The 25,369-nt window shown below is 39.1% G+C and overlaps 2 protein-coding genes across 2 annotated transcripts; one reads left to right on the plus strand and one right to left on the minus strand.

Moving 5' to 3' along the window:
- Window positions 1–198: 198 nt before the first annotated feature.
- On the plus strand, window positions 199–5,616 carry polr1d (RNA polymerase I and III subunit D). Its single transcript, XM_046029961.1, has 5 exons — window positions 199–355; window positions 2,069–2,166; window positions 2,583–2,659; window positions 4,645–4,727; window positions 5,298–5,616. Exons 1-5 carry the CDS (start codon window positions 317–319, stop codon window positions 5,343–5,345), a joined length of 345 nt encoding a protein of 114 aa, XP_045885917.1. The 5' UTR covers window positions 199–316; the 3' UTR covers window positions 5,346–5,616.
- A 5,824-nt stretch (window positions 5,617–11,440) lies between these two features.
- LOC123957986 (endothelin receptor type B-like) lies at window positions 11,441–23,571 on the minus strand. Its single transcript, XM_046031147.1, has 8 exons — window positions 23,416–23,571; window positions 18,191–18,741; window positions 16,887–16,999; window positions 16,595–16,799; window positions 13,880–14,029; window positions 13,643–13,776; window positions 13,416–13,524; window positions 11,441–13,324 (listed from the first exon to the last, which is right to left on the minus strand). Exons 2-8 carry the CDS (start codon window positions 18,575–18,577, stop codon window positions 13,184–13,186), a joined length of 1,239 nt encoding a protein of 412 aa, XP_045887103.1. The 5' UTR covers window positions 18,578–18,741; window positions 23,416–23,571; the 3' UTR covers window positions 11,441–13,183.
- Between the last annotated feature and the right edge of the window lie 1,798 nt (window positions 23,572–25,369).

The following is a 25,369-nucleotide window of genomic DNA, read 5'->3' on the forward strand; positions in this document are numbered from 1 at the left end:
GGGCTGGAGTCAATCCCAGTTTACATTGGCGAAAGGCGGGGTACACCCTGGACAGGTCACCAGTCCATCGTAGAGCGGAGAGAAAAACATTTAATGGTAAAATGCTTTAAAGAGCATGTGCGCAACAAACACCCTCAATACACCTGCAAGTTTGTAGGACAATACTTCCACCACTATAACTATTTCCCCCCTGTTTCGTAGCAGTAATTTCGTGTTATCATCATCATCGTCATCATCGGCACTTGCCCTGTCAGACAACTGTGAGGGCTGAAACTCCACGAGGTCTGCACTGACAAACAGAGTCGTAATGTGAAGCATGGCCGGGGAAGGTGAAAAGAAGCCAGTGCTGGAGATGGTAAAAAAGAAATAGCCTTGTGTTCTTTAGTATTGTATACAGCTATATTGCTTTACCATTTTTAAACTCTGTAAGAACATATTCGGCTAATGGTTGCATTTCGACCGCCTGTAAACTTCCCACGTGGGTAGCTTCAGACGCTAGCAATGACAAAACAGCTTATAGCTGAAACCCACACTAACATTAAAAGCTGTTCTCTTTAATGTTAACCATAATTTTGGACTCAGTGGCGGTACCATACTAAAGCTAAGGTTACCTGAACTAGGGTTGCCACCCGTCCCTTAAAATACGGAATCGTCCTGTATTTCAGAACTAAATAGCGCTTTGTCCCGTATTTCCGAGTTGTCTTTAATGCAGCATCCCATGCAAATCATCCCACTCGCATTCTGTACAGACTTGCCCTTTTCTACCCCTGATTGGGTAATACTCGATGCCATTGTTTGTTTGATTAATACCGTCAGGTTCAGGGCCAGTCAGATAAGTGAGGGTCTCTTGGCAGGGAGTCTAGCTGAAACAACGGCGGCGGGAGCAGCAGCTCGAGAAACCCCCTGCGTCCCCTCTGTAACGAAAGCGGATTCAAAAGACGACGAGTGGGAGAAATCAAATAGCCTACTTGATGAGCATCAAGCCAAAATGCACAATTTGTTGGCCAGTGTCCTGTGTGGTGCACGGTGGCCTGTCAGACGTGTGACAGCATGCCGAGGCAGTGTAATGACTTAATAAAACGTACTATTTTTCTGATTGATTACACTGCATTTCATATGCTGCCTATTTGTTAAGAAATGTTACAATAGAAGTGAGCTCTTCATCTCTCTCAGCTTTGAGCAGTCCTGTTCATAGTTTTACTGTAGCTGTTTGAAAGACAAACAGCTGCTTAGTGCTGCAGGAGTAATGTACTTCTGACAAGAAAACATTTATAAAAGGAAGTAGGTCTAACATGCTCCAATACTGCACACTAGGCTTACTACTTCTGGTCCACTGATGTTCATGGTAAATCCTTTGCTAAAGTCTTTCCAGTCGAATCCTATCATAGCCTATTTATAGTTAAAAAGTTATGAACATGTTGATTTAATAAGTTAATAAAATACAGTTCACATCCTAATTTTTGTGGCTCAATGTCACACATTGTTGGCCTATGTTTATTATTGTCAAAGCTGTGTATTCAGCTATGACAATATGACCACTAGTCTGTTAAGTTGTGATAGAGAGAGACTGAGACTGCATCTGTTCAAACTGATTTCAATAGCAGATAGCTTATTATAATGTCAATTGATATCAATCTTAATACTTTCCTGAAAACATGTTTTAAGTTATGATATACCACCACTGGCACACTATCGGACCTGTCGTTGCCGGGCCCCCGAGGGTTGTGACCCTGGCTGCGGCAGGCATCCCTTATTCTTCTGTATTTAAGGTGGCAACCCTACCTGAAATGTCAATCACTAACCACATTTTCTGTAAAGTAGGTAGCCGTAGCTGACTCACAGTTTCTCCACTGGGGGCCAGTATTTAAACAGACAAGAGTCTTCTCTAAATTTGTAAATATGCTGTTCAATATGTTCAACTGATGCTTGTCAATGTGCATATTTAAGGTAAGTATTTAATGTATTGACAGTGCATTCCCCCCAGCATGAGACTGATCGCTAAGTTGGCTGATGTTTTTGTTTTCAGTTGGATGTGTGGAGTAAAGTTAGTATTTCTGTTGTGTCTTAGGTCCAGGCTGATGGGGCTGATGAGGGCTGTGTGACATTTGTGCTGCATGATGAAGACCATACCCTGGGCAACTCCCTCAGATATATGATCATGAAGACGTCAGTGTTTTTTGTTGTTGTTTTTTATTTTCAAAATTGCTGCTTTAAACTCAGCATGTTGTGGTCACTGGTTTAACAAGTTTTCTTTAAAAAGAGTTTTCAGTACTGCTCCCATTCCGCATGTTTGAAGTACTATCACTGATGGCTTAATTTGTGATTTGACTGCAGCTGGAAGGGACTGTTTTTCTCTGTCAACCCATAGAGATCATTCAGACTATTTATAATAATCATAACAAAAAGGGACTCTAAAGCAATTCCATTTTGTTCCAAGTGTTTTTGTTATCAGCCTGTTCATGTCAGCTGGGCTGACTTGATAGTGGAAAAGATTTAATAACACATAACACCCCTCTACACATTTTAAGCAAAACATTGATAAGAATCACAAATCTTGCTTTCATTTTCCTGTTTTCCATCAGTGTGGATGTGGAGTTTTGCGGCTACACCATTACCCATCCATCTGAGAGCAAGATCAACTTTCGCATTCAGACACGAGGTGAGAGACACCCCTTAAAGCCCTTTCACATCTACTTTCTATTCTTTTCTTTTTTTTACAATCTAGGTTAGTTTATGTGTGTGCATACATGCATAGGACAGCTAGAGAGTAAACATTTTTGGACTGTGTCGCAGAGTGAACATGTTGATTAAAGTCTGAAGCCTACGGACTTAAGCATCCTCATCACATGGACGTACTCTGCAAGGCTTAAGAAAACAACTTTCTGTTATTGAACTAAATTTTAAGCTGCCTGGAAGGTCTTCTGTCATGGCTTCATCACAGAGAGATACAATTACCTTCCAGGCACCAGGAAAAACCCAAGTTTCCGCTTTGCTTTCACATAATTAGCTATATTTCTATATTTATTTCTGTCATTATAATTCCCCACCATGACCACAATGAAAATGGGTGGGTGGAAGTCCTCCATGGCAGTCAGGAGAAGAGGGCCAGGACTGCCGCTGACAATTGGTGATGGATAAGACACATGCCTTTGGTGTGAGAGACCCGGGTTCAATTTCCCACACTGGTGGTTGTGACACACAACCACCAGTGTGTCCCTGAGCCAGATACTCAACCCCTAGTTGCTCCAGATGTGTGTGACCTCTGACATATATACAGCAATTGTAAGTTGCTTTGCATAAAGGCGTCAGCTAAAATTAATAAATGTAATTCTTTTCATTCACGTGTTTTCAGTATTGCGTTTTTTCTGATCAATCTATCAGACTGTGGAGGGATTAATGGGTCAGAATTAAAACTAAAACTCTAAAACTAAAACTCTAAATCAAAAATTCATTTGGCATTTAGGATTGAGCGTTTAGTCATTTAGGATTGGGCATTTGGGATTTAGGATTTAGGATTGAGGAGCGTATGCAAAAATGGGGTATGACCCAAAGACTGGAGGCTGGGTTTGAAACGACTGGTGCGCTGAGGCACCTTATACTCAGCAGAGGGAGCTCTGAGTGCTAAAGAGCACACTGCAATGAAACCAAACAGAGCGCATGTATATTAGCCCCATGGTGAAAGACTATACGTTATAATGGGATAACTTCAAATTGATGAAAGCGTTTCAAATCTGTGGCCTCACAGTCACCGGTGAAAGGAGCCCTATCGGTCTGTGTATTATTGGATAATTATTTGCATACACTCCTCAGTCCTAAATCCCAAATGCCCAATCCTGAACACCAAACGCATTTTTGATTTAGACTTTTAGTTTTAATTGTGACCCAATAATCCCTCCATATTAGACAACAATAACAAGACTCTGAAGCAGAGAGAGATGTTTAAAAACCACTTGGTTAGTTTAAATTAACATTTTAATAAAGGAAAAGTATTCAGTTTCTAATGGTAAGAATCTAAAAAACAAGTCACTCTTTGCACTTGTGTGCAGTTGTACTTACTTTCCTGCTGTGTCGTCAGCAATCAAATTTTATTCAACAATGTCATATCTTTCCGAGGGAGAGGGCAGAAGTGTTGTTGCGCTGTGATAAATTAAATATGCTCTGAATGACTTTCTTACAAGCATTTTTATTGGAATAAATAAATAATAATATTTTTTGTACCTTATCTTTGCTAATTTACTGTAGATCTTTGGCTTAGTGCTTGATCAGACTGGGGTCCATTTCCTTGAAAGCGATTTGGGAACCAGTGCTTAAACACAGATTGCAAGTGGCCGTGTCATGTTTCAAAAAAGATGGTCCCTTGTGAACTGTGTCGAAATGTGAGGGTCCCACAGGGCTCTTGCATGCTGATGCATGGGTTGCAAATATGTCATTTGTTTTGATTAGTGAGCGAGAGGAAATAATCCAATGTTGTAAATTGCAGCTTGCATGTTTCAAATTTGGGGACTCTGAACAGCATCTACCTCTTGGTTTCTCTGGTAACTCTGGCAGCCCTGATCATGGCAGCCTCCACTGTCAGTGAATGTTTTTGTTGTTACTGTTTGTGGTCGCTGTTTTCTTCAGAGGTATGTCTTCTTTCTATTCCAGGGGGAGTTCCAGCTGCAGAGCCGCTGCGGAGGGGCCTGAATGAGCTCAGTGATGTTTGTCAACATGTTCTCAACACCTTTCAGGTAAGCCAGTGTGTCCATTTGGTTTGGTCACATTAATCACCAGCCTCTTACTGAAAAAAAATTACCAGCAGTGGTTCGATATTGATTTCTGTGTCATATGGAAAATCAATATATTGGTAAACAAGTAACAGCACATGCATAAACATGTTGCATTGTTAGGAACCACAGTCCAACCCACATTTGGCCAGTTTACAGATAATTCTTAAAGTCACATTTTCTGTTGACTAGCCACGTAAAGATGGATGGCAGCTGATCCTTCGCAGTTTCAAAAGATTGTGTACTGAGCAGGAAAGATCATTATCCTCATCCTGTATCAGATATCAGCAACTTCTGCCCCGCTGAAGGGTACTTAATCTCCACCCACCACTCAGGAAGGCAAGCAAGATATGAACCTTAATTTCCACACACACATGGAAGATTATTACTTTCATGTGGGATACAGAAGAAACCCTGGGTTGTCTTGTTGGCTCTGTATATTAGCCCCATGGTGAAAGGAAAGTCAGCCAGCACTGATTAGTTTTAACACTCCCCACACTATCTCAACTACAATTCTGTTTTATTTCATTCCAGGCAAGAGTTAGTGAGTTCAAAGGGAGGCAGGAGCAACCCATGGAATGAAGAGCATCAAATATCTGTGACTATGAAGCTGTTAGAACTGTAAAAATGTTATCTTTATATTTCCCTTTTTATATATCTACTAGTTAGTGTTAGCAATTAGTGTTAGTTTGATCATGTCACATTCAAACATTTGTACAGTGTTTTTTGCATTATGTTGGAATTGGTGTATGATGGATCATAAATGTGTATGATAAATGTGACTTCTGTTTGTCCTTAATTTTTTGAACAATTAGAAAAATAAATTTACAACATTAAACTAATTCGACAAAGACTTTCATTTTCGTTCTTTCTTTCATTTTTTTGAATTTAATGGAAGGATTTCTAACACGAATAACAGTCTGCCATTTGACTTTTACTGTAATATTTATTTTCACAACTACTTATGTAACACTGTTTGAAGGATGTCCAAACCTAAAATGATGGATCTTTCAAACACCAAATTGCTCTCATCTGTCCTTTTAAGCCATGTGTTTGATGAGTGAAGGAAGAATTGGAAGCTAGAATGTCCTTATTAGCAGAGGAATGTGGTGCGAGGGACTTCATACAGTGCCTGGAAGACGGAGAGGGAAAATGTGGGGAGACAAGTGTAAATAATGAGGTTAAAGTTATTTGAGCCTAATTGTATCCCTCTGTCAGTCACATGTTCACGCATGGTTGACTTTGGGTATGAAAGTTGGAACATAATTTGAGGACAAACCTCAACTATGACTCATGTTTGACAAACTGCATGTGCAGTATGGGAATAAAATAATGAAAAATATTCTATATTTATAAGATATAACCAGTTAAGGATCATTTTTAAAATCAGTCATTTGCCGAGAGTCAGGTGAAAAGCTCAATACTGGTCTTTTGTCTGTAGGGTAAATATGTAGCTGAGCTTAGCACAAGGGCTACAAACAGGGAGAAGGGGTCTGGCTTTGTATGAAGTAATGGTGCAAACATTTCCAACATTTATAGTTTGGAATAAACAAATGTGTTAGATATTAACTGATGGGTTATAATATATATCTCTTTGTTTTCCAACTATTTGGACAGAGCCGTGGAGCAGTTTCCCCTGATTCCATTCTTTGCTCTACGCTAACACTCTCCTGGATGTAGCTTCATAATTAGCATTAACAGACGTAGTAGGGAGTGGTATCAATATTCTCATCTAACTCATAGCAAAAAAGCTAATAAGCGAGAACCCATACATGAAACGCTATTTGCCAATCCAAGGTGGGTTACAATCAAGGGCAACTGGACTTGGTCGAAGATACTCGAAGACGGCTCTCATTCAAAAGGCTTCTTCAGTTCTGACTGACTGACAGGCAATCCCATCTATTTAACCTCTGTGGGGTCGTTATCAAGGTGGTGGATACCTCTTGGTTTTGCCTACCCAGCCCTGCACAGGCCCCTGTACCTGTTACTGTTTCTGGTTCCATTGTTGTCCTCCTCCTGCTGCTTCTTTTTCTTGTCCTTCTCCTAAAGCTTTTCCTGTTCCTCCTCTTCAGTCTTCCTTCAACTGTTGTTTATAATATATATAAATATATAATATAGCCTATATGCCTATACATAAATGCATATATAAATAATCTCAGGTAATAATAAATGCATTACTTTTCAGTGTCAACCCTGAGCTGAGTTCAGCCCTGACAAAATGTATTGAGAGTTAACTCCTTTGATTGGCACCATTGAGCCAATCAGATTTCAGCAAAAACAAGGATCGGGCCAAGTTGGGAGGGGCTGCCTGTATCCCCCCTCAATATTGAAAGTATCTTTCGCTGATCTTTGAAGTCGTACATAAGAAACTGAAATATAAAAATCTTGTACCCCGCCTGGTTCGGGATTGTTTCCAAAAATCCAGATGGCCAGTCCGCCTCTGAAGGACAGAATTGTATGTGGGGGATAATTAGTTTAATATCTGTCCTCCCTGTCAAAAATATGTACATTGTTTTCATCGAAAGAGTGTCCATTGTCCTTCAAATGTAAGTAAACTGCTGAGTCTTGACCTAAGGAGTTGGTCCTGCTATGTTGAGCCACGAGTTTGTGTAGTGGTTGTTTAGTTTTCCCAATATACTTATTTGCCTAAACTATTACTTTAATGTTGCAAAAAATCATTAGGTAGAGACACCTGGTCCAAACACTAGAAAGACGGAACCTTTTGTGAAACGTGTGTAACTTTTGCTGAACAGCAGCCATAATAACCGCAAGTGGCAAATATGGATGATATATATGATGGTAAATGTGTTTGTTAGTACAGTGTCACTTACGTAGCAAAAGCAAATGTTTGCTAACATTAGCCACCATATGTTACTAGTCAAACCAGAACAGGTAAGGCTATAGCTGCAAAACCTGAATGTATCGAATTGAATAAGGGTGCGTTTTACTGCTAATGAATTCAACTGCCATTTGTAAGAGAAAGAATTTCAAGTGAATTTTATCTATATAGCCCAACACCAACAACCTTAAATCTTCAACTCCGATGAGGAAAAACAACACAAAAATGTTCTTTTAAAAGTTATAGTCTTACTTAAATGTAACAGGTAACCTGGGATCAGCAATGAGGATATACTAGTGATAACAGTATTCACATTCCAATGTTTTGAAAATGATTTGATGCGGTAACTCATACCAAGTTTTATTTGAAACATATCATGATGACACTTGTGTTTGTTTAGTTCACCAGTTTGAAAGGAAATTCCTCTAAACTGAATTAATATCAGTGCGCTTTTCAAATTTTTCCATCTTATTTTACTTGTAAAATTGTCAGTTTTCATTTCATGTGTATTACGTTCCTCCGGATGGTAAGTTCAGTGGGAGGAGGAGCAACAATGTGTTTCATAAAACCAGGGCTAAAGAGGACAGGGAACCGGGGTCACGTGCAAACCAAAAAAGATATTACAATATTGACAAAGTGTAAACAAACACAAAACTACTTTCTCAAAATAAGAAAGCGATCAAGCAGATAAGGCGATAATGAACACAGGTTAAAGAAACTAAAGGGGCTATGTTCAACACTGACTGAACAAGTATGCAACTAAAGTCCTCCGTCCACTGAGGAGGTAAATACAGACACATGGGGTGCTTGTCAAGTCTCTTAATTGCACCACGTTTCCCCTCACTTGCGTCTTTTTCTTGCGTCTGATGCTGCGTTCCAGACCGGTCGGAACTGGGAAATTTCCAAGTTGAAATATACGATTTCCGACTTCAAAGCGTTTCAGGTGCATTGTAGTGCATGATGCCAAATGTAAACAATAAACATGGCTGACTGTGACATTGAGCTGACACTTTTATCCAAAGTACATGTCAGAGGTCACACACCTCTGGAGCAACTACAGGTTAAGTGTTTTGCTTAGGGACAATGGTGGCTGGGTTACAGTGGGGGATTGAACCCAGGTCTCTCACACTAAAGGCATAGCCTCATCAATTGTGCCACCCCCCATGACAAACTTATGTTTCTTTGGCAAGTTAAACCCTCAACAGTGCACTTGGTGTTAATTAAAAGGATGGCAATTTTATTAAAAACAAGTGATACCTACGTTGCTCGTTAACTGTGTATCCTTCTCAGCTGGTAATCTTTAAAAGTCTGCTGAAGTTGTAGGGTATATTTCACATGTTTTCACATTTCTAGGCAGTTTTTACATTTTCTTGAATAACTTTGGTAGAGAAGATGACTTTCAGAGATTGTTTACTGTAACCAGCTACCTAATAACACTGACAAAATATCATTTTACATGCAGAACACGTTTTACTATTTGATACTAATATGTGGGCTATTAATTTAATTTAATACTTTACTTTGGCTTTTAGTTTATGGTTTACCATTTACAATGTGTGCTTCATGGGAATTGTTGTGTGACGTCATTCAGCTGCTACTCGTGAAGTCAGGGTACAAATTTTTTCTCCGAGTTCACAAGTAGGAAATCTTAATTCAGGTGACGTGTCATAGTACTTTTTGTAGTTTTTGTGCCCTGAATTACACATATGATGTTTGTCAATTTAAAAGATACATTTTAAAGTCAAGAAAGTCGCAATTTGTTGTAATACTTTTGAGGTGTAAGACTGTGAAAATACATAATTACAAAGACCACAAACCAAAAAGTTGCGTATGTGACATTGTAACTGTCAATGACTGAAACTAACGTTACTGAAGTTAAACAAAAAACTGAGAGGATGATGTGATAAAAAGGACCAGGAGACGTTGGATTAAACATATCAGATGAAATATATTTCTGCGTGGAATATAGCTAAGTTATCTAGTAGCAAGAAAGCAGTGAACGTTAGCTAGCATTACCACGCTAACATGTTGCCGACGTATGTTGTGCGAGACGAGAGATGTAATTCACTGAACGGGTTTCACACAAAACGACATGTAACTTTACTATTTTATGACAAACTGTGACTTTCTTGACTTGCAAAATTATATTTTAAATTGACCAACATCATATGTGTAATTCAGAGCTCTATTCTAACAAAATAAAAAGAAAAGTTGTCCCTAGCCATTGACTACCGTACCGTATTTTTCCTGAAATATGGGCCGGAAACGGAAGCGAGTGACTTAGGCTCTCTATTCTTATCAACTCCAGCAAATTATTGAATTATTGTTTTATAATATCAGTAAACATTTTAACATCACAGACCATTAATTTACTATAGCCTACTTAATTAACTTATATTTGGATTACTAATGTGTTCTATTTTAACTTGTCACACACAGACCCTAGGGTTACAACAATGTGATTATTTTGGATTTTTGTTTGCACTACAGTGAGGATTATTAATGCAGCAGTGTATGTCTTTCAACTACGTAGATTATTGTCAGTCTGTGTGGTTTGTGAGATGTGAAGAAAAAACCCCAACAAAATACTTTTTTTTACAGTGTTGCTAAATACTTTTCTCTCTAACAAGGACATTTAACCTCAGAAGCAAAACTTTTTGAATTACTCTGGGGCGAAAGAACAACATAGAGTAACCACCAATAATAATAATAATAATATTTTTTGCCTTGTGGAACTTTCCAAGAAACAGCTTGACTCGCGCGCTGCTATAGAAGATCTTTTCTGAAATATGATAATCAATTATCTCCGCAAACCAACTTTTTGGATCTGGCCCCTGGCGCCTAATGTCTAGCTGTCTAAAGCAATAATTTCAAACCAGAAAAATCCGTCTAAATGGTAATGTGTCACACATTTGACATTTCTTTCTCTGAAATCAGATGTAAACTAAGTATAACCATTTGACATCTTTTCTTTCCCTGAAATCAGATGTAAACTAAGTGTAACCTTTCCTCCAAAAAACTTGCTTTGAAGCCTGTGACATTATATTTAACCTTTGGCAAGCTGTTAATAACAGAGATGATTGTTTATGTTCACGCCTGTCTACAGTGCGCCACAGCTGTACCATTTGGGAAAGTTGAGGGGTTTTTTTGAGCATTTATAAAAGTTATTTTATACTTATGTAACTGATACTACAAAAGAGATGTAAAGCACATTACATGAAACATTTGCAGAAAAGTCAGCAAGCCCTAAAAACTGTGAGAACGATTTATCCTTTTCATACACCTTACTTAAAGGTGCCCTGTGGAGTGTCCTTGTAAACAAACAAAAATAATCTTTACATTCAGTGTTACTCACCAAAACGTGTGTATCCATCAGGCCAAACAAATATGCTGAATGCACCTTCCTTGTAAAACATTTCATAATTTAAATCCAGCATTGTTTACATCCACCTTGACTCGCAGAGTTTAAATCTACGTTTACCGTCTTCTTCTTCTTCTTCTTCTCTGCCTTTGCTGGTAAGTTGCAGCATATCTTGGTATTACCACTACCTGTCAATCCATGGAATAGTGTGAAAGCATTAGCATGTATGTATATTTCGTCACCCACACCAGCATGTGTGCACAAGACAAACCGGGGACCCACTTATATAAAAACATCTCCATAGCACTACCAGAGGTCAAAAACTCCACAGGGAACCTTTAATATATGCAGATGTATTGCACAACATGTAAATATTATGTCAGCAATTATGCTGCATCAATAGTAACAAGAAAGGACCCTAAATACATACACTATACTTTAATTGTTCAATACATAACTCAAATCCAACAACACAAATGCTATAAAATAATATTTATTACAGCATACTCAGCAAACACCAGCCAGTATTCATATTACATTTTATCTTCAACCTCAAACTACTTCTAAATGTCTTAGCTTATAGTCCCTCTAGAAAGACAGTCCAAAAGGTGCTCAGACCTTCCAGTACTAAAAGCACATGGCGGAACTAAAAAGACGTGATATAGTGAGTGAATGCCAAAAATTTCAGAATTTGATCACTTCTTCTGTTTTTCTGTACATGGCCCACAAACAGAAAAGTTTGGCCACCCCTGACATAGATAGATATGTTGAGCGAATGAGTCACATTTGCACCATTGCAAACTCTACTACAGGAGCAAAGGAAATATTTTGTCAGAACATTTATATATTATATTACATAAATCAAGACTATTTTAAATGCTGCAGTGTGAACACCTTGTCTGGTTTCTCAGGACACATGTGGTTATTGGTTTGATATAGGAAAATATTTCTAACGCCATATCTTAGTCACAATGTACTGAGAGACAAAGAAAATCACCAGATAAAATGGATTCATCTTGTGCTTGTATCAGTATAGCCTCTCACTACTGCCAGTGTTTGATTCAAACTTTGATTCATTTTCCCCCAAACGATAATGGCTGGCACAACCTGCAGCTTCTTCTCATGTCTGACCTTTTAAAGAGCCCATAATTGGGTTGTTTGTTGATGTTTTGGCATCAGAAGATTTGTCTTAAGTGCGTGACTACTGAGTACGTGTGTATTTTCTGGCCAAAGGGACATCTTTGTAACATGATCACTCACTGATAGAGGTGAGATATTTGGAAATAATAAATGGACAACTTATGCTGGAAGATAAAACAAGTCAAAACAAATGTGTTTTGTAATATTTTCTTAGAAAAATAAAAGCTACGTTGTAAGAGACAGGTTAAGGCTTTATTCACAGTGGAAACCACTTACAGCCGCATGAATACTGCAATAATAATATTACTAATAAAGACCTCTTCTGCGAATTGTGATGGAAATCATCTGGTATTTGTCAGTGTTCTCAGACAACAGCTGTCCTCCACATGACTTAAAGCAGCAATGATTTCCAGATAAAAGACGTCCAATGTTACACTCTACACATGTAAGGCACGTGGTGGGGCCCATTTTACTCTTGTATGATGTCACCAGGTCTCACGGGCATTGACGAGTTCAGTGACAAAATGCAGTTGATTGTCAGATAATCAGCTACTGATTTTGTTTATATGCAGAGGCACAGTCGTGCATTTTTTATTAAAAAAAGGCACGCACAGTTAAAGCTTTTTGTAAATAACTCACAGTTTCCCTCTATCTTTCCCCGAGAGGTATTAAAGCTTCATCAGGCAGTACTCATCAGCGCTGTTTTACAAACATGAAGAACTTAGGCTAGATATAATCATAAAATAGGTCTGCTATCTGCACGTAGATAATCATGTACATTTATTTACATGTGGCTTTAATAACCAATCTTTAGAAATGTATTTACCATGTTGGTCCACTAAGGGACTTTTAGTCCTCCGCACAGGCCTCGGCAGATTTATGTAGCCTTGGTTTTATCGTAGTTTTTGCAGTTAGTATTACAGCCTGAAAAGATACAGTCCTGTTATGTCGTTCATCTGTTTGGGGTTGATCTTTCAGTCTGCTGTGAGTCCTGTAGAAGTTGTTCCATTTTCCCCTCCGTACTGGGATCTGATTTGCAGAGAAGAGGTGTGTGATGAGTGTGTGTGTGTGTGTGTGTGTCTATGAAGAGCTTGTGTATTTCTGACTGGAGCGGGAGCTGGAGCGGTCAAGTCCATTCACGTGATAAGAGCCCTTCCAGCGTCCTCCTGAACCTCTCTCATCCAGGGGAGACGTTCTGTAGCACCAGCAGCACAGGCAGGACTATGAGACAAGAAAAGACACACAGTTATTCGCTTTTAGTTGACTGAATCTGTTGATACCATATTTTTGGTGCCAGTGTGTGCCCTCTTACCTGGAAGCAGTTTTTAAATTTTTGGCTGACAAAGTAAAGGGCAATCGGGTTAATGCAGGAGTTTAGGGAGGCCATGTTGATGCCGATGTAATCCATCACTAACAGGAAGCTGGCAGGGAAAGGGCAAAGTTCACAGTAAAGACTACAGGAAGGCACAGAACATAGAACAATGGACTCTCGTGACATTTGCAGTGCATTTGAGGCGCCTACTGTATCTGCATGCCTACCTGAGCAGTTCACAGCGGTTGGGGTCATTTTGGTTGTAGATAGTTTTCTTCAGAATACGGCTGAGATGAAGGGGCAGCCAGCAGAGAGCGAAAATTAACACGAGGCAGAACACCGTCTTCGCTACTTCCCTCCTCTACACACAAAGACAAATATTGATGCTGCTGAGTGCCTCCGTTTTTCCAAGTCTTATGTTTATAGTGGTACAGAATGACAGCAGCAGTCATTTGTATGTGTACCTGTTTCATGTGGTCGTTGAGTGCGATGCGCATGCCTTTTTTGCGACTGAGCATCTCACAGGACATGAGCGTGTAGAAGATTCCGGTGCAGGCCAGCGGGAAGCAGAAATAGAAGCCAAACAGCCACCAGTCTTTCACATCCTGGTAGAACTGGAAACAGAAAAAGACCCTGTTAAATAAAGTGCTATAACAAATACATTGTTACAGACGTTACAAATGTTTCTATAGAAGTGAACTACACAACTTCCTATAGACAAAAACCACCTTAAATTTCATTGTAACAAGAAAAAGTCGCAACTCTATTTCTATAATAATCAGATGTGTGTTTCATTTACAATCTTATCTCACTGAGACAATATTTTATTCATATAACTAAATAGTCAACAAGCAAACAATATTAATTGTAATACAATCAATAAATGCCAGAACCCAAAGGCAATATATGTGTGTGTGTGTGTGTGTGTGTATACTTGTACTTCCTACATAGTAAGGACTGGAACAAGATTTTAACCAACAGAGTGAGGACATTTTTTACGTCAAGGAAGGACGAATTACGTCAAGGTTAGAGTAAGGGTCTAGGAAACATATCATGTCAACGAGGGTCTATAGGTTCACAGCTATAGAAGTACAAGGATAAGTGTGTGTGTGTATTTACATATCAGCTTTATACTGTATTTTCACCGTGTCCAGTGATTCCTTCAGACTCTTCTGGTTTAAATAAACTTCAAGTATTCACATATTGGAAATGTCTGTCTTGCTGTGCAGCTGTATGAACATACCGTGAATATGATGAGTCACACTCAGATGATTTGCATGCAGCATTTACAGTATTGTTTTACATTTTGGAACCACTAACTACTTGCTGGCAGAGCTTTAAAAAGAGTAAATAAATCTTGATCAAAGAAACACATTAATTATATTGTTGCTGTTCAGACGATGTGCTTTGAAGCGAATCATCCTGTTGACATTTGAACTTGAAAGTCAGTTTTTTTCTTTCCCTATTTTAGCCCTAACAGAGAGATCTAAATCAATGTACCATATGTTTGTTGGACAATAATATAATATATATAATAACATGCATGCCGCACTTTGAAGTCAAGTTATTTTGATAATATTTCTGTGAAAGGAAGACGGATGTATCCAGCTGTTTATATGTCGTTAAATTAATATATTTAGATTTTCTTATGCTCAGAGATAACTTATGCTCTCATTTTAAAATCAACAAACTCTTTCTGACTTTTGGGTTCGGTTGTATCTAGATGTCACTATATTTGCAAACTTTCGCACGTGTGCACTTGCTTCATCACAGTTGATCTTGTCTCTGCAATGCCAGATATACCGGACGCCACTTAAAAACGTTTTTGTTTTGTCGAGTTTGAAGTGCATATGCAGTCAAATAAACAAGAAAAGCAAGACGAAATTTGTCAACAAAGAGCGACAAATTGTTTGGAAGAACTGGTAAACTTGACAAAGGCTGTACGAAGTCAGGTAACATAGCAGAAAGAGTGACAAAGTCCACAGAGGCAGGAGGTTCTGGTGGATGACTGTGTCAAATAGAGGATTTTAAACTAGGAGACTGGGGTTTGTGCCCCATGTGAAAACTAAATTGATGTTTTAATTTTTGACTCAGTTGACTTTGGGGTTAAAAAAAACATTATTCTTCACTTTTTTGGCAACAAAACTACTTGGTTAGGTTTAGTAAAATATCGTGGTTTGGGTTAAAATAATAAGGCAACTTTGAATTTGGGTGCAGAAATAATGTGTTCTGGGGCTGGGTGATGTGGATTATAAATATTTTCTCCCAAATATTTTCTCCCATTTTCTCCAAAATAACAGCATCAGTTAAATGGTGGTTGAGGCCATTTTTTCTCTCACCTTCAGAGATCATAGGATACAAGGCCTTTATTTTGAAGCCTGCTTAGACACAGGTCTTTATTTTTACTTCCCTTTGTTTGATAATGTTTTAGTATGAGGTCTCCTTGCTTTCTGATCTGCTCCTCTTTTACCATGCTAAAGTAACTGCATTATGCTGTTAATACCAATAGTGCAGTTTTTAAAATATATTATTTTAATCATTTCCAGATATAGTGATCAAATATCTTCAACATCTATGTACCTGTTGCATTGGTGTGATAACTGAAAACAATTAGCACTTATTATTTTGTATCTGACATTCATTCAGAGACTAATAGGTTTTGTGGCATTCAGTCATTTCAGCTATTAACAGACTTTGACCACCCCAAAAATCCTTTTGTTGGAAGAAAATAATAAATAACCACAGCGAAGGAAGTAAATTCATGAAATTCATGTTACAAACAACAGCACATTTGATCTTTGTGAATGGAAATTATATATGTTTTTATTTGAGATGTGAGATCTAATCACAAGTGGTCACTCAAGAAGCATGTGGAGACGCATTCTAATGCAGGTGTGAACTGACGTACTTGGAGCTTTCCAATTCTGATTGGATCAACCAATACTAGGGGTGCCGCAATTTCGATTCTAAATCAAAAACAGGATTGGTGATTCTCCCAGTTTTTTTTTCTCTTTCTTGAAATTTTCCTTTAATTACTTTGGAGAGTCTGTGACTGTGTGGGAGAGGGAACGCGAGTCTCCTGCAATGAATAATTATAATATGACTAGATCTGTCATATCGCTCATCAATTGATACTCTTATACATTGGTTATGTTTGATATATAACTCAGCCGTGCTACCTTCATAAAGCTGGTGGTCTGTTCTGGATGCAGCAGACACACTCGCAGCTTGTTGCCTCTGTACGGCATCTCCAACATGTCGAATGCCAGTGCCTCAGGGACTGCGAGCAGCACAGCAACCAGCCAGATCAGAGTCACCTCCACTGCTTTCCACAGAGGGATCCCCATCCCCTTCACCCTGCTCCATGATGTCACTGCATGGTAACTACGCAAACAGTATACAAACACAGATCTATGCATTGGCTGCATCCAGCGCTAATGTTTGTCGTGTGTAGGGAAGTATTCTACTTACCGGTCAATACTGAGGGCGCACAGGCTGAGGACGGTGATCCCCACTGAAGCTTTCTGGATGAACGGCATCAACTTACAGACATACACGCCAAATGGCCAGTCCTCGGCTATTAACTGCAGAGAAAATGAAAGGACCCAGACATAGAGGAAAGATTTATAATGAGAGAAATTTAAGAAGTGTCACCTGTGTAAACACATGGACAGACCTCCTGAGGTTCATGTAGGGGTCCATTTATACTTGTGTCTTTCATTATTACTAAAACAGCTAAAGATAAAATCAAAAAGACTGTGGTCTTTCTCCCAGGGGTTATAAAATCAGTTCAGCATCAGGACAGTGTCTTTAACAATACATCAGGCTACACATGCAAAACCACCTTTATTATCGATTCAGCAGATCCTGTTTTTCATTCAATCTCATTATCATCTTTAAAAATAAAATAAAAATACCTGAAGTGCAGGACTTTTAAGGCAAATAAAATTGGAATCAGAGTGATTATTACTCAGATTTGCCTGGATAAAATGCAGCACACCATTCCAGCTTCGGCTCTGATTTGGATAATGAGACAAGCTGGAACTTCTGACTGGCACACAGTGGACACAATCATGGTTACAGTGAGAGTTGCACATTTGGCATTGACTGCATTTGCACCCAAGCCCCCTAGATAGTTTCACTTCAAACACACAAAGCAAGTGAGGAAAACAAAGACATAGTTTTTCCTCAAACCCCAAATGCTTAAGTTGTCCCTAACTGTTGGCTCGCGTCTGCATTTAGTGAGTTTTTTAGTTTGAATGGTCCCTTGTAGTCTAGGTGGGAAAGTCTGCAGAGACTGGGAAATGAACAAAACCACACAAGACACACTGAACATATAGAGACTAACCACAGCAATAAAACACTGCTAACCACAGGGTGCTACAAGAAAGGCGTTGAAACAGCTCACCCATAACTGTGAAAGTGCAGTGCAGGGAAATTGTTTCAGATAAAGATCATACTAAATTAGACACAGACCCAGGAATGGGTAATAAATTTAATTAATTGGAAGTTGTGTTTTTTGCATATTGCCAAAAATGCCTGAATTGTTGTATTAGTATTTTATGTCATGTGCAAAAGCTGTATCTTATTATTTTAAATTGAAAAAATTCATTTGATCCACAGGTTTGATATGACCATGAAAACGTTATTATCAGTTCCAAAAAGTTGAGTGTCTTTGAACTACAGACCTGGCAGAGATCATCGGTCCCATGCAACAAACAGAGGAAACACTGGAAACATACAAACAGACAGACACAAAGGATAAATGTGGTCACCTTAAACACATTGATGGGTATGGCGATGATAATATAAAGCAGGTCCCCAAGTGCCAGGCTGCCAATCAGGACATTGGGTCCGTTCCTCATACACTTGTTCTTATATATGATCCTGAGCAGTGATGAGTTGCCGATGATCCCCACCACAAAGATCAGACAGGATACGATGGTGTTCACATACTTGAACGTGTGCTTGATCTCTGTGGGCTTTATGCACATTGGGGGGAAGGAGCCCCGTGGCCGGGCCGGCTGTAGGGGCTGAATCGGGATGGAGGCGTTGTTCTTGGAGGGTTCTATCACCTCGGGGTCGGCCTGGGAGTCGCGGACAAACCGAGAGGCTGCGACCTCCGCGACCATCAGGAGAGACAGCAGAGCGACGGCCCTCATCCTCGCACGAGCCTGGCACTCACACAGTAAGACGTTCCCCCACTCAGTCTAAAAATACACACTCAAAGGCACTCACACACACATATTCACACGCTTACACACATTCACACAACGGGCCTTGCTCCGGGCCTGGCAGCATGGGTCTGAATCTGTGCTCGTTTGTCCTGCAGAGAGAGTAGACGAACCATCATGTTACATGCAAACACAATATGTTTTGTACAGACATTCATGGTCCCCAGAGGATGAATCCTAACGACTTGATCTCTTGGATTTTCCTCTAGTGCCTCCATTGTGCTTTTGATTAAAAATGTCTTGGCGACTATTGGATGAATTGCCATGAAGTTTGATTTACTCATACAGTTCTCCCTTGGGAATTGTCACTTTGGTGATCCCCTGGCTTTTCATGAAAATGTTAATTTGTCCAACACTTTGGTTTCTGACACACAAACATTCAGATAAACACAGTTTAACCAACAACGATTTCAGCATTTTCAGCAATCAATGTAAGGTTAAACAACACGGATTCCGTTACATAATGCAATGTACTGGCTAAAATTTTACCCAGATTCAGCATGATGGTATTTATAGCCATTAGCTATATCCCTGTTGTTCAGTAGACTGCAGTGTTGTCACATGGTAAACAAGGTTAACGGTTAATAGTTAATTCTGTGATTTAATAATCCCACAGGTATCCATTGACCAACATGATTCCCGAAAAACTGGCAGCCTTTAATGCGTGTCTGTTTTCAGTTTCCTCTCTTGCTAAACAATCAAAAGAAAAATGGTTCTTTATATCTTGCTGTGACTTTCTTATGTTGACTAGACATATATCTACACGGGGGTGAGAAGTTTTTGTCTCATTTGGCAAGTCTCCAAATTGACACATTTAATTATTAGGGAAGGGAGAAGTAAGTTTGCACGTCTGGATGGGTTGTAAACGACGCTGCTGTGTGTTAATGAATGTGGGGAGACAGTCATTGTGATCACTACATTCCATTAAATGGCATAAGAGCAGTAACAGAACATGTACACAATGTATGTCATTACAACCCCAAGAACATTTATGTATAATTGAACAGTATTATAAAATAAAGAAGAGGGTGTGAAACAACTAGAAAGAGCGGAGGACAGCAAAACACAAAACAGACAAATGGAATAGTGATAACGGAGTTTAGGGTTAGGAACAGCGCTTCTGTGTGTCCTGTGTGTGTGTGAGAGAGATACTTTCTTTCTCTCACAGACGACCCTAGCTATTCTCTGAGCCTCTTAAGAATCACGTGTAGCCTACCACCCAGAATGCCCTGGGGCGTCTTTTGGGATAAATAGCCTTATTGACAATCATGGTAATATCAGTGCACACACACACACACACACACACACACACACACTCACACACACACATACAATCTCTCCATCTCTGAGCAAATGTGCTTGGTCTGGAAAGGCAAAGGTTTGGGGACAAATGCTTACTTTACTTTTTAATGATCACATCTAAGAATGTGGTTACACCATAAAAACGCACATCCACCCACCCACCAACACACTCTCTCTCAAACTTAAATGACATTTATAGTTCCATTTGGCTCGGAAACACAGAGCCCCATTCTGTTCGCACACACAAAGACACAAAATCACATGGATGAACTCACACACAGTAAATCAGTTTTGAAAAATGTGGCCATTGTCCACACATATCTTCTATGATCTGAATGATACCTTTGTGCTACCTTATTAGGCCATGTTAGAGCAGGATTGTCTGATCTCATCGGAAAGCTGAGTTTTAATTGGGATGATCCTCTTATTCTGATAGATTTTACTTTAGAAAACCATCTCTGACCTTTAGCTCTGCCTCGCATCTTAGAAAGAAAGACATGGAAAGTTTGCAGTCAGCAGAGTGAAAGTGGAGCGGATACTAGTGGTGGTCAGAAAAATGTGTGTTGAAATGAGCAGAAATAAATACAAATGCAGGAACAGAATGGCAATAAAAGAGGCCAAGATTGAGGTGAATGACAGTTTGATCTACTGTAACATTTTGAAGAACAATTGGAGGAAAAGGAAAGCGCAGGAAAGACAAAGTCAAGGGGAGGAAGGAAAGAGTGAGAGGTGAGGTGCCTGAGAGAACAGAAGTCATGAGTCACAATTGAGAAATAGGTGTTCAGTATTTTATTCTTATTAATCAACTAAACACCAACAAATGTCAATACAATGAAGTGAGAAAAAAACTAAATGTGACTTTATCCTGAACTTGTAAATAGTAATGTGATAATGTGATGGAGTTTAATAACCAGGAAGAAACATAATTCAGCATCTTGCAAGAATATAATACCACGGTGATTTTCTGAAGCTGCCTGCACCAAAACATATTCTTGTATTTAGTTGCAGTGGTGGAAGAAGTACTTTACTTAAGTAAAAGTGCCAACACCACATTGTTAAAATAGTCAATTACACGCAAAGTGCTGTATATAAAAAATCCTACTTAATTTTAAGTACAGAAATGTTATCAGCAAAAATGTGCTTAAAGTATAAAAAGTTACTTGTACTTGTTCTGCAATAAAATGTGGTGAGGAGAAAGGACAAAGCATCAGAGAGTGAGAACACTGTGTAGTGCCAAACTAAACCTGAAGATCCTTCCTTGTTTACAGTTTTTATCCCCCTTAAACCTATTGAGATTTCCAGATGTGTCCAAATAAGGTTGTTCTTCATCCAGTACATGTCTGAAGAGTCTATTGGATATTGGTTCAAAACAAGACACTTAACTGAGTAGCCTAAGTCACGCTGTAATTAGCAGGTCACATGTAATACTTTCTAAGGAGAGACAGTCTGTCTGTAAACATCTAAGAATGAAGAACACCATATCTTTTTTCTTTGACCTTCGAGGCAAAAAATTCCTTCATAGCAGGCGATTTATTTCACAAGCATTTTTTTATATATATTCTCTTTACATCCCGACAGCAATCAATAAATCAAATGCTCTGCACAGAAAATGTGGCCAGAAGGTAGGGGATGGGATTTTGTTTTCAATTGAAGACTTTCAAAATTGATGTCTGTAGCTAGTTTCTCCAAAGTTGCCTACCTCAGCTTGATACTGATGCATCTAGTTTTAACCTCCTTATGTACAGTTGGCTGGTTTAGTCCAGTGGTTTCCAGCCCAACGGCCATGGCCCTCCAGAGGGTCACAAGATAAATCTGACATCTGACAAACATTTAAAAATTTTTTTGGTTTGTTTTTTTGCTTTTCTCTAATCTTTGCTTTTATTGTGAAATATTGGATAATTTGACCTTAGTGGGACTCTTCCACTTTAAACTACTCACATGGTTTCATTTAAACAGTAATTTAACCACATTAGAAGTTTAAAGGGGAAATGTCTCTTTGGTTTAGCTGCCAGCAACTTTTTATAACGCAAAATTATAATTGGAAAGGTAATTAGGAACTACAGCTTTCAGACACATGTAGTGGAGTACAATATTTCTCTCTGAAATGTAATGGAGTAGAAACTACTAACGCATTAAATGCCTCAAATTGTACTTCAGTACATTTCTTGAGTAACTGTCAGCTACTTAGCTACATTCCTCCATTGTTTAGTTGTATGAAAAACTTAAATAAATACACAACTCAAATATTAGCTTACAGGAACCTAGGACACAATTGCAACTGTAAAATCTAACGCACTATACTCTTGCAACAAATCCTACATATGAAGCTTACACTGTTTTTGGTGAAAGTGTGTCACAGAGGTCATTTTTGGTGTTTCATTGACTTTGCAAGGTGTTCCTGTTGTTTTTTCCTCCCTCTCTTTGGAATAACAGGAACACCTCATGGTCATAACAGGAATGCCTCATGTGAGTGAAAATGCAAACACTAATCCTGCTGGCCATGCTGCTGCAGTTATTATTATTAGTCCTATTATTATTATCAGAAAATTTGCTATCATTAGTAGAACTATTTTTCATTTTCACTGATATCTGCACAGCTAACATCAGCCTATGGTCTAGACCTGCTCTATATGAAAAGTGCAATGAGATATCTTCTGTTATGAATTGACGCTATATAAAACTGAATTGAATTGAAAGATGGTTTAAATATGGGAAATTATACAGATGGATGAGTCAAAATAAAAAAATACCAGCAGTTTCAACACCACTGCACCTAATTTGCACCTAAAAAAGTGTACAAGTTTAGCATTTTCGATTCGTTGCCAAAGTGTGAAATCTAGTTTTTCTGCCAGTTCCCCGGAGTTTAGTGTCTCCACGGTGCAAAGATCCAATAAACCATGTCCATGTTTGACAAAAAGCCAGTAAACTGAGGATAGCATTTTTCTGATTTAAATAATTGTGGGCAGCAATACATATCCATAATTTGCCAGATCATCTTTAGGGCGCTGCATGAGGCAAACACGTAAAACATAAGCTGCACATAGTGAAAGAAACTCTGGATGGATGGATGGATGGATCAGACTGTGATGATTCCAGCTACAAATCAAACCTTTTGTTTTCACCTGTAGCATCTCTGAGGCTCTATAATCCAACACATTGGCTTTAAATAGGTTATAATTCAACAAGGCGAAAGACTGGATGCAGTTTAAGGGCAGTAAATTTATGAAACATAGCTATACTACATTTCATTTCAATTCCTGAAACTATGAAGCATTTCACGAAGACGCAAGAATGATGTTAAAATCACCAACCAATGTAGCTGAGTAGATTCACAGATATATTCCACTACAAAAACAAGATAAATAGATAGATAGATAGATAGATAGATAGATAGATAGATAGATAGATAGATAGATAGATAGAGACGCAGTAACGTGCTGGTGAAGTTCTCAGTCTAAACTTACCGGACCGCAGTGTTCTGTGGTCAAAGCCAAAGTTTTCCGATCGATATTCCAGCAGAGTTCCACTAATTAGTCGGATGCTTTTATATGAAAATTACGATTTATTTGTGTGGTTAAAGCAGGGAAAGTTCACAATGTGTCCAGTTTGTCCCGCTGTGCGCCACGGTCCTCCGCTCCCTGCTCTGGTAGAGCTCTGACGCACAGACGGAGGGTGCGGGGGATATATAGCCACAAGCCGGGAGGCTGCACAGACAGCCAATCATATTGCAGACACGAGCATCCTTGCCTCTCCGCTGTCAAGGCGCAACTAACAAGCACTATGAACTTTTTTAAAAATGCTTTTCCTGAAGCTACTTATTTTGTTATTGGGCTGATGACGGATACAGTGTAGTGCAGTGTCGATACACAGTGGAGATGGAAGAGGAGCTGTCTTATCTGACATGCTGTAAAGCTGTTTCACCCTGCAGAGCCTCACTTTTATTTCAACACATGATACACACATTGCTCATATTCTCTCCAAGCACTTTTCAAAAAACATCCAGGTCGCCTACTTGTTGGATCCAGTTCAGCTTGGTCAGATTTCATTGAAAATTTCTGACTAACACATTTCTGACTATGATATATGATAGATCTGGCAAGAAGTTGGCTCCCCTGCGACAATGAGTCACTTGTTTCAGGTTGATGGGTTGATGTGAAGAAGGGATTGTTCTTTTCATCAGTTTTAACACAGAAAGGCTTTACTTTCTTTCTACTTTTTCAAAGGTCCCATATTGTAGAACGTGACGATGATCGAAAAGAATTTGAGGGCATTGCTGATTATTTTTTTTGTCTAGCAGTGATTCTGAGGATGATGTCTGTCTAAAACTGTTACAATTACTTAGGTGTGAATGGCCCCTTTGTCATTTTTATCTTCAATGTTGTGCAACTGTTGGATTTTCTTGTAAGTATTCAAAAGTTGGAGCAGACCCATAATCACACAAACAGACAGATCTGCTTGCACATGTGTGTGCACGTTGTTCTGCACATTCAGGTGGTCTGTCGCAATAACCACACGGAATATAAAACGCATCATACGTGCTGCAAAGATCAGCAATTCATAAATAACAGTACAACTCCAAACCTTTCATTTGTGAGTGCTTGTCACACACACGCACACATGCACGTGCACACACACACACAACACACACACACACCCACACCAAACAAAGGACCTTTCTGTGGAGTCTATTTAATGACATCCATCCCCTGCTCTATTTTCGGAGGTGGCTATTCCTGGTGCATCATTATTGTCATTAGCACAGTCTCATATTATTAAACCATTAACAGACATTATCACCATTATACGCATGGTTGCACGCATTATGGCTCCCAAACTCGATTGCATTGCTCTGCACCTGTGTGTGTGTGTGTGTGTGTGTGTGTGTGTGTGTGTGTGTGTGTGTCTGTAGTCTACGTGGCCTTGGCTGAGGGACACAGTTGGATAGTTACTGTAAACCTCTTCCTGATCTGTAACCACTTTTTGTCCTCTATCGCCGGAAACAAGCTCAATTTGAACTTCACGGTATCGTAATTCCTGATTCTGAGTCTGAATGTGAAAAAGATTATTTTTTTGACCCAAAACATGGCAGAGACTTGAAAAACACACACAGGCTGACAGAGAGAGACAAGCTGTGAGAGATGATCATCCCGCACGCCATGTCTTTGAACTGAGCTCATTGCTGAAGAACAAGGCTCCATCTTCAGGCTGATGTGCTTCTCTCCTCAACACCTGGCTCCTGGGGCACACATATCTTGTCGTAGAAGTTGTAAAGAGTCTCTTTTTATAATATCCACCCAGGCCTCAGTGTTGATGGGTAATGTAATGTATTTCAAAAAACCTCACATTATCTGGAACATTTGTAAATATTAATTTCTTCCTTAGTGACTTACCCCATTAGAGATATTTTTGCTGGAAAAC

The sequence above is a fragment of the Micropterus dolomieu genome, linkage group LG19, assembly GCF_021292245.1.
Source record: "Micropterus dolomieu isolate WLL.071019.BEF.003 ecotype Adirondacks linkage group LG19, ASM2129224v1, whole genome shotgun sequence".
In the NCBI taxonomy this organism is placed as follows: domain Eukaryota; kingdom Metazoa; phylum Chordata; class Actinopteri; order Centrarchiformes; family Centrarchidae; genus Micropterus; species Micropterus dolomieu.